Source organism: Electrophorus electricus, chromosome 3 (genome assembly GCF_041902795.1).
Source record: "Electrophorus electricus isolate QZ-2024a chromosome 3, ASM4190279v1, whole genome shotgun sequence".
NCBI classification, from domain to species: Eukaryota; Metazoa; Chordata; class Actinopteri; order Gymnotiformes; family Gymnotidae; genus Electrophorus; species Electrophorus electricus.
The window spans coordinates 27,916,331-27,926,442 of record NC_137499.1 but is presented as its reverse complement, the minus strand read 5'-3'; the positions used below and the strand labels follow the sequence as shown (position 1 = coordinate 27,926,442).

The window sequence follows — 10,112 nt, the reverse complement described above, 5'->3', positions numbered from 1 at the left end:
TGGAATTTTGGTGGAAATTCGAACTTGCGCTTTTATTTCACGTGGTATGTCTGCGCTTTGTGTCACTTATTGATAGACATTTTCTAGAACCAATAAAATGTTAAAATTTGTTTTCGGGCTCCTCGAATGGAACCAATCGTTTTGTCATTTTCCACTAGAGGGCGGGTTCAATATGCCAACAATGTAGTCTTTTCACTTTATAACCCCAAACACGTCAATGAAGTTGGTAGATAGCTAGGAATAGTTGGTAAGAAGACATTACCTAATCCTCCTACTTGTCAGCCCGATTTCCAAAGCAATGTTAAATATAAATTTAAAATAATCGGGGTTTGTAGACGTATTTAAATTAACACCTGTACTGAGTGACAATAGAGTTAACTTTACTGGAGTTAAACATTTTCGATATGGAGGATAAGAAAGAAGAGAGAGAGGCAGAGATTCAAGAACACGGACCGGAACATTGGTTCTCAAACTGGGAAAGACAGTGCTTAGCAGAGGCAGAGCAAGAAGAGCCAAATGAAGAGGAAGTCGAAAAAGATCAGGAAAAACTGTGGCATCTATTTCAGAATTCTGCTACAGCCGTGGCGCAACTTTATAAAGGTCTGCTATGGCGACTGCTAAGCTAAGCTAGCTCATTTGACACGCAAACGTCGGTTATCAGTCGGAAGGCAGATTGCTAGCGTGGCTAGCTAGGCTAGTTATCTTAGCTACCTAGCTAGCTCGCCTCTACAACACATGGGTTAGCTAGCCTGACTGGCTGGCTAGCTAGGTCGGAGATTAATAAATCGACTGTACTGAATAACCTGTAAAATAGCTCATTAGATAGTGTTAGGTCTGTATGAAAGTGGTCTGACTTTGGCTAGCTGGCTTACTCATGTTATTGTACGTCAAGGAACTCTGCTTCTTGTTTAACCTGGTTAAAACGAACTAACCCTAGCTAACTCTAGGCAACTGCTAGCTAAGACTAACACCAACACTTTGGTATCCGTCGATGTCTTATCATACATGCTAATTTAGCTATCTAGCTAATCACCCACTACAGTCGCAAATTATTATGACGATCAGTTAACCAATAAAGCTTAGGTAACCTAGGTCATGTTTGGTAGCTAGGATAACCTGGATATCTTAGCTAGTTGTGGCCGTCGAGCTAGTTCTCACTACATTAGCAATACATCTATCTTTTATTTTGGTGTGTGCTAGACAATCTAACAAAATCGACTCATTACTAGTGAATTTAGGTGCCAGCAAAATCTAGTCGATGGCGAAGACCCCCGCTGGCTAAACAGTAAGGCAAGCATTATTTCTGGTTAGCTCGATTAGCTAGCTGTGTCGATCGATGTCAGTGCCTGCTGATATGTTAGCTAGCTAACAAATATAGCCGGCCGGCTCGTCTTGACACCTAGCCAGTGCCTTTGTGTCACTGTTCGCTAGCACGCAAACGAAAATCGGCTATGGCCAGAATGTGGAGTTATAGCCAGCAGATTCCAATGTGAAGTTAGTTAGCTAACTGTACGTGTCAAGATAGGCAAGTATTTTATAGGCACACTTCACCTCCTTAACTGTCAAAGTATTAAATGGATATCTTAACTTGTGACCTTCCAGAATTCGCCCAATTTCGTGGTAGCTATGATTGTGCGTCAAAAACGTATACAAATGAGGATGTAGTCTCCTAGTTTTGTGTAACTGAATTGTTTAATAAAACAGGGTATTGATGCATACATATGTCTCCATGTTTTATGTAAGGTAAGATGGGCTTTCTGGGGTTTGTCGTTTGGAAGTACAAAAGCATGACCATGCAATCCAAAACATTTAGTCACCTCTACAGTCAGCTTATCACATGCTGGTGTCCTTAATTTTATTTTTGACTTCCAGATCGAGTTTGCCATCAGCAAGGACTGTCACTGTGGGTACCCTTTCAGAATGCTGCAACAGCTGTGACCAATCTTTACAAAGGTATGTAACCTAACTCTCTCTCTTCCCCCCCCCCCCCCCCCCCCACACACACAGATTTGGGCGACTTTACTAGATGATAATTGTTCATGGTGTGACTCTTACATTTTTGTACATTTCACTTTAACAGAGAGTGTTGATACACATCAGAGAAGCTTTGACCTAGGAATTCAGATCGGTCATCAGAGACGCAATAAGGATGTTTTGGCTTGGGTCAAAAAGAAAAGGAGAACCATTCGAAGAGACGATCTGATAAGTTTCCTATGTGGCAAAGCACCACCACCAAGGGTTTCAAGAACAACACCCAGACTGTCACCAAATCGACCACCTTCTTCAGACACCGTTTCGTCTGTGGAAACTGATTTACAGCCCTTCCGCGAAGCCATAGCACTGCATGGTAAATATAACCCGGACTAGACCGCCGTCACCCCGCTTATTAGCATGTTAAGGCTTAAAATCACCATCCAGCACAGGATTGCCTCATTTGAAAGGGATAATCATTGTCAGAAACTTAGTGTTGCTTGGCTGTCTTAGTACCAACAAGCACAAACCTAGCAATGTTTGACTCCATCAAACATTCATAGGCTATCTAGAAATCAGCATATTTACAATAACTAGAACAAGTTATTTGCTATGAGTCGAATTGGTTTGGTCTGGGAATGTATAAACTGTGAGATGATGTGAAAATAGATTGTGCAGCTAATTTGCACAGAACTGAAACTGGGAATTCCGGTTGCTGTAAGGCTTGAACTGACATCAGTCTGTCTCTGGCTATGAGACACTAGAGTGGCTCATAGCAAAGGGCTAGTATTTGTCATGACCTTTACATAAATAGTACTTGCATTCGTTTAGTGCTTCTTATGCAAATCTGTCAAAGATTTGTGGATTGTAGATATTATTGGCTAAGCAGGCAGGCTCAGTTCATTGATCCTTTTATGTTTAGTGACTGCTGTATATAGTCTAAGCATAATTGTGTTTGATTTGTTCTGGGGGCTTTTTTTCTGTGCTGTTCTGAAATTTCAAACCAAAGTCTCAGTTTGCTGTTTGGTGCAAACTGGAAATTACTGGAGTGCTTCAGAGCCCTGGCTGTGTTCTGTTCTGCTGCGAGGACTCAATAGGATATTTGTTACCACATTGAGCCTCTGAGTGACGAGGATCTTTTGATGGTCTGTCTTCATGATTACTAACAATTTTTTTTCACTCTTGTATAAAATGCTTTTTTCCCTACCACTCTGGTTTAAATGATCCATAATGGAGAATTGGATTACATTGCTCTCCATACAATCTTTACACAGAAACTCACTAGAACTGAATAGCTTTCTTTTGTGTATATATCCTGACATTATGATCAGCACCCAGATTAATTCCGTCTAGTGATTTCTGCTCAGTCCCATAAAGCTCTACAGAATTTAATCTGTTCTAGTCTTTCCCCATTAAATTTGTTAGATGATGGATTTATCTTTCGGACGTAAAATTAGCAAGGCATGTTTACTAATGTCTTGCACATTAGACCTCATGGCATACATGTGCATTTCTTTAAACACACTAGCGCTCTGGATTTTTCAGAAAAAATGCTTTTTCTTAAAATTGCCACTTCTTCCCATTAAAACCAGTAGATGTTACGCATGCATTTGGATGAACAACTCGCACTCATTTGCTTATATCATGTGTTGCAGGGCTCAGTGGAGCGATGGCTAGCATAAGCGTGCGTTCCGGAGCCCCCAGCTCCCCCACTCACGTCAGTGGCAGCTCCAACCCTGGCCGCAGGAGAAATGGACTTCACGACATGGACTTGAACACTTTCATATCGGAGGAGATGGCGCAGCACTTGGACAACGGCGGGAACCGAAAGCGCCCGTCAGCCCAGTGCACCGACGTCATCACGGACTCACCTACCCATAAACGCAACAGGATGATCTGAGTCCGGTCAGCACTCATGAATGCACGATGCTGCTCAAAAATACAAGCCACTTAATCCTCAGTACCATTTTGTCCATCCTGAGCCCCCCCCCCCCCCAAAAAAAAAGGAATCAAGGGCCATTGACCATCACACAATGTGAGCACTAATAACAGTTGCCATAAGGTGGACCACTGTTGTATCTTTTCCTCTTAACTGTTCTCTTTTACTGCTTTGGAGATGGAATCACTCCACAGATGACATTACCACCGAGCAGCAGCCTTAAAGGAATGCTTCTAAAAGATAATGTGGCTAGCACTGAAGGAAAACGACTGGTGACCTGCTAGCTTGGTGTCATTTGGCCTTTTGTTAGTTGGCCACTGCTAGGGTTAAAGTGCTACCAGCATTTTTGGGTGAAGTGTTGCTTTATCAAGCAGTTGCTGCTGCCAGTATCCATTAGCCAATACTGGAAATGTATTCATAATGATGAAATAGCTAAGCTGCGATTGTCCCTTTCCCTATCCTTGACTACCCATGCCCTGCAAATTTAAATATGTTCTGCTCTGCAGTACTTTGTTCAACTCATGGTGGGTAATTGGCTAATTAATTGAAATGGGTTTGGTAGACACAGAACTGTAACGTCTGGGGGTCTCCAGGACTGATGATCATATATACTTTAACAATATTGCCACTTCTTCGCTTAGCACTTCAATGTGTTGACCAGCCTCGTTCTGCACACAGAAGTCTCTGGTGCAGCAGTTCTAACTAGGTTTTGACTGACTATTAGTTGCCATATTATCCTATATTTTTCACTTGCCTTTTTTCTTGCATAACGGGTTTTTTCTATGTGTTTCAGTAATGTTGGACAGCATGCAGAATCCTTATTTTATTTTGAAGCTGCTGCAGATTTGCAGGTTTGTGGACTTGAAGAATTTGCAATGATGATCTTGTTCTGGAGTGACAATGAGAGGGGAGCAGAAGCACACCCAAGGTGTGTGAGTTTAGTGCAATCAACGTTTGGGATTTCATGTCTTGAAATGACTTGAGTTGCTGGTCCAAAACCCTATGTAAAATAGCATGTTCACATAAGGAACTTTGATATTCATGATAAGGAAATTAAATAGGCTTGAATTTGAAATGTCCTTTTTACCTTGGTTTCCAGAACATTCGTTACAACGCCGCATGGCACCGCCGTACATGATCATGAGTGGTCATGAATTAAGTGTAGAGTCCATGAAAGGTACAGGAATGTGTAGTCCTTTTGAAATTAAGGATCTGGAGCATTGAAAATTTCTTGTTACCACTCAAGTTAGTGAATTTATTGAATATTGGGATTTTTTGTTTGTTTGTTTTGACAATAATAAACATTTAGTTGTTAGTGTGACGATGTGAAACAAAAAAGGTGAAACAAAACTAATTGGTATAATTAGCATTTCGTTTTAAAGAGTAGAATATAATTGTTGGTGTTTCAACAAGTAGCATCTGAACTTGGTTATTTATGTTTATGTAAAGTTTTATGGAAATGTTTTGACCCCACTTGAAATTCTGTTTGAGAATGTGGTAGATGTCCAACACTACTATTTCTCCTTGTTTTTCTTGACAAATTTGTTTTCTTTGAAAATGTTCCATCATGAACAATTTCAAAACACTACCTGTTCAGGTTATGCAGATTCCAGTAATGTGGGTGTGGGGGTGGGGGTGTGGGTGTGGGGGTGGGTTTTTTTGTTTTGTCGTCGTGTCGTCCCCCCCCCCCCCCCCAGCATAGAATTGATTTCATAGTTGTCCATGAAAACATCTCACTTGCAGTTTGCATTGAAGTTAATTTATCAATCATAAGGGTGAAAATGTGAAGTTTACAGAATTCTGCCACAGACCTGTTGATAAATTATTTACTGAAATAAAGGTAAATAAAGGTAAGATTATTCTGATCTTGTCATGCAGTTCTTCTTTCTAGTTCTTCTGTCCTGGTTTGTACATTTGAACATGGTACTTACCAGAGTGTGCATTTTCAGAGCAGACATTCTCTCCTACTGTCAACACTACACTGGATAATGGAATTTATTGTGGAAGAATTACACCACTACAAAAGACTTAGTCATTTGAAGAATTTATGCAAAGACATGCATGCAATACGTTTTGATTTTCTTTTAAAATACTCATTGGTAGCCTGCTAATTCATATGCAAATAGGACACACTCACGCACACAGGATTGCACCTTCTGGACTGAGTTCTTTGTTGTCTGTTCTGGGATATGTTTTAGAATGAATACTCCCAGCTTAGGGAGCAGTCTTGTCTGTTATAATGACTGGTTTGCTTTGGGTGGGGGGTGTAAATATATAAATGGAGAAAAATGAAAGAATGTGCATTCATTTATCTTCAGTGCTATATACCTCTTCCCATTTCTGCAGCCTATGGCCTGTTTAAGACTTGAGTCATTATGTCCGGGGGGAAAGAGCCCAGAGCCTCATGATCAAGTCAGCTTGCCAGATTCTGGGTTAAGAGGCAATGCTGTTGTACAAAAAGCTACCACAGTGTGGCACTGTCGGTGCACTTTTACAGCGACAACAGTTGGCGGGTAGAGGCAGGAGCACTCTGAGGGTTGCCTTTAAACAAAGGGTTGTTTAGAGGCCATTTGACCTGGAAAAGTGAATAATTTAGTTGTTTTCACAGCTAACATTACTTTTTCCTCATATTTTCAAAGAATTATATAGTTTTACATTTATACTGAACTCTATGTAAAAGCCCATACCTTACTATTTTTTTGAGTAGCACTTGTCTGAAACGTACACAGGGTCAGTTTCAGTGTATGCAGTTTACTTGTACACCTGTAACTACAGAGAAGTAAGAAGGAAACTTTAAAAAAAAACAAAAAACAAAAAAAAAACCTGCCTGTTTGAGCTTTGGTATCCACAGCCCTGTATGGAATCAGAATCGTTTTACTCATCAGTATATGTCAGGTACAGAGTACAGCAAAGCTGGAGTAAAAAAAATACAAGAACAGAGACCAAATAACCATGGTTGCCCTTGTCAGCCCTATCTTCGATCAATCACCACCTTAGAACAGCTGCACACATCCAAAAGGACATCACATTCTGCCGTGCTGGATGACCAAGATGACCAAGAACAATATATGAATTATGAGAGTTCTTATCGCATAAATCATGCTTTGCACATGTCCATATGACAACATGAGAGCACTGCATTGAACCATACATATAGGATATCATGCAGTATTACATAATTATTTACAGGTAGAATTCAGTTACTTTCATTTAATGATGCAAGCCAGTTTAATGATTGCTTATTGATTCCTGCTAAGACGGATCAGCTTCCTGCACTGTTTGAGAAAGCAAAAAGGAAAAGCATCAACAATTTATCAGGCAATTTACATAGTCTGATGTATGAAAAAAAAAGTGAATTTGTAACAATTAATTGAGTTGCTTCTTGTGTTTGATGTGTCTCTGGAAATGTTTGAAATCACATAAGCTAAGACGGCAAAAATGTTCCTTGATGCAACACTGTCGTGATTCAGTGCAGTGGTATACAACAATTGCACATGGTGTTACCATCTGCAAGGGAGAAGACTGCATTTTTATGGATAATACTTATGTGTGAATATATGATTTTCATGAAAATGTGGTCAGATAAACTAACAGCCTCATATTTCTGCTCTTCTGCTATTTAGCTCATGGATATATCTCTTGTAAAGATCTATGTATTATATAGATATAGATATCTATATGAATATATAACTGACAATATATCTATAAATAGTAAACACAAATGCGACATGGCCTGGGTTAGCTGGGCTGGTCCAAGACCGGGGTGGACTTATTCCCTGCTCTTCCCTTGCCATTCATCGGGCTTCCCCATGCCCTGCAGTGGAAGGCGGGAGCGATGTGACACCCCACTCCTCCAGAGTGCAAGCTGGGAAGAGACAGCAACCCCTCCTCTGTGCTGCTGCCACCTCTGACAGCGTGCACAGTATTCTGGTGTCCCAGGTCTTCCTAGTTTGGGCCACAAGAGTTTTAATGCATGGCTGGCAGTGAGCTGTAAAAATCTCATTCTCGACTCTGCATAAACAATCACACATGCAATTTTGTTGGGCTAGATTGAAATAGTGACCTCTGTAGGTCATTCTCCTAGTTTGATATGAATGATGCCTTTAAGGAATGGTAACCACAGGATTTAACATAAATGCATAGATATGTACAGAAGAATCACTTCCACAATGAAATTTTTCCAGGCTAAGAACTTCCTTATCAATTAACATTCCAGGCCAAGTATTACTAAGAAATGAAAATTCTCACTGAGCCAGTAGAGAGCAGTGTTGAGTGCACTGATCAGTAGTGCTCAGCTCCCTGGAAAGAACCTTTTCACCTTGTGCAGATCCTCTATGCAGGACACCATGCTGTTAACCAGCTGGCATTCGACCCTTAAAGTTTCCATTGTTACTCAACAGCTCTGGGACTGCTGTTCTGCCCTGTGTAATGGGCATAATTTAGACACAAGTTCATGCGAATGGAAACATTTGCTGTAAAAGGCACCTTAATTATTGATTCACCAGCTTGTAACATTTGATTTGAAGTATTTTAAAAATTCAACAATTGCACTGTAGGTAGGTGAAACATTAAGGGTAAGAACTGTTCCCACAAGGAAAAAAATATGGTCTTAGACATCATTGGTGAGACTCAAGGAAATATCAAAAGCAAAGAATGATGGATGTGAAAGTTAAAATACGACTTAGAGTAGAGTATTCTCCATATTGTTACAGGCAAAACATACATTGTTCATAAGAGGTCTGTATTAAGGCTGACAGCAGATGTAGTAAAACTGCACAAGCACTTAGTCACTGGAAATGTAACATCTGTACTTACCAAGAATCTGGTCTGACATAAATATTTGAGTTTTTATTACTGTTTTATTACTGCTTACACCAGGTAAAATTTTGTTTTAAACAGCATATCTTGAGCTCAGTTGTCAAAATGATAGAATTATGCTTTTCCCTTAGCAGGCTGCCACAAGATCTATTACAAAGTAAGAAGAAAGACCGTATTGAGCGAAACTGTGCCTGCGGAACTTGAGAAGTCCTTGTGGCACATACTTTACACAAGCACAGCCATTTTTGTGAAAGATCACCTTATCTTTTGAAGGACCCAGCTTTTATGGTGGATACTTTATGAAATAGCCTTGTGGCCCCTGTGGCCTTCTGACTTATAAAACGCACCCCATGAAACAATATTATTCTGCTCTGGGGAAGCTCAGCTTAAAGACGTCTCACCCTTGACCAAGCCGATATCGACAAAGTCCATTCCTCGTCTTCTGAAGGGGATTAGATGCTGTCCCACGACCAGCCGCCTACGCTAGTAAAGGGGCCCGTCCCACCGGACTGCCAGCAGATAACGATGCGGCCTTCTAATTGGACCACGTGGCAGCTTCGCTCTCGTTTAAAATGAGTGATGTCAAAAGTGAGCCCCGCTCGTGGGATGCACCAAGAAAGGCGGATAGGTTCGGCCCGAGCAAACTCTTAATAGTGGATGTGGCTATTAGTCAGCAGAAATTACCCAGGCGAGAGCAGATCTCGCGTGCCCCAGGGAGAAAGTAGCAAATACCAATTATTTGTGGAGGTAATTAATGGAATAGAGCCCATCACTCAGAGGAGGAGCAGCAGAGCACTAGGGCGCAACAGTGGCGTCCTGTTGATAGAGAGAGACGTGTCGCCAAAGAGTTCTTAATATTCATGCTGTAACTATATCTTTACCAAATAACAAGCACTTGAATTTAAAGGAGTTTGAGCTCTTTCATTTTCACTTTGTTAACGTGCATGCGTGCTCTAATTGCAGTGTTTAATTGGAATGGAACTGAAAATGAACATTATCCATATTTGCATATGAAAACAAATAAAATCTAAAACACCACAAAATTAATATTTGATCAGTTAAGGGTTAACATAAAGAGTGTCTTCATTTTTTTTTGTTTATGTCAGAGCTGTATCTTGACCCATTTGACTGATGTCAAGAGCATTGTTTCCGTAACGAGAAATGTCCTTCTTTAGTACTAATGAGTAACTAATTTGCAATTAAAAAGTTGGTATGACAGCATTTTCCTTTCTATTCACATTTAATCCATTTCAATTGTCTTCCTTGAGGGTCGCTGTGACTGACGTGGGATCAGTGTGGGTTTCAGACCTACTGGAAAAAGAGCATTGAGGTGCGAGGTTGGATTTATTAATCCTGAATACTGCCACTTCGACTAAGATAAAGT

At 40.5% G+C, this 10,112-nt stretch overlaps 1 protein-coding gene across 1 annotated transcript; it reads left to right on the top strand.

Moving 5' to 3' along the window:
• The first annotated feature begins 205 nt into the window (after window positions 1–205).
• On the top strand, window positions 206–5,775 carry hapstr1a (HUWE1 associated protein modifying stress responses a). Its single transcript, XM_081710895.1, has 5 exons — window positions 206–600; window positions 1,873–1,953; window positions 2,081–2,347; window positions 3,627–3,876; window positions 4,704–5,775. Exons 1-4 carry the CDS (start codon window positions 405–407, stop codon window positions 3,869–3,871), a joined length of 789 nt encoding a protein of 262 aa, XP_081567021.1. The 5' UTR covers window positions 206–404; the 3' UTR covers window positions 3,872–3,876; window positions 4,704–5,775.
• Window positions 5,776–10,112: the final 4,337 nt, after the last annotated feature.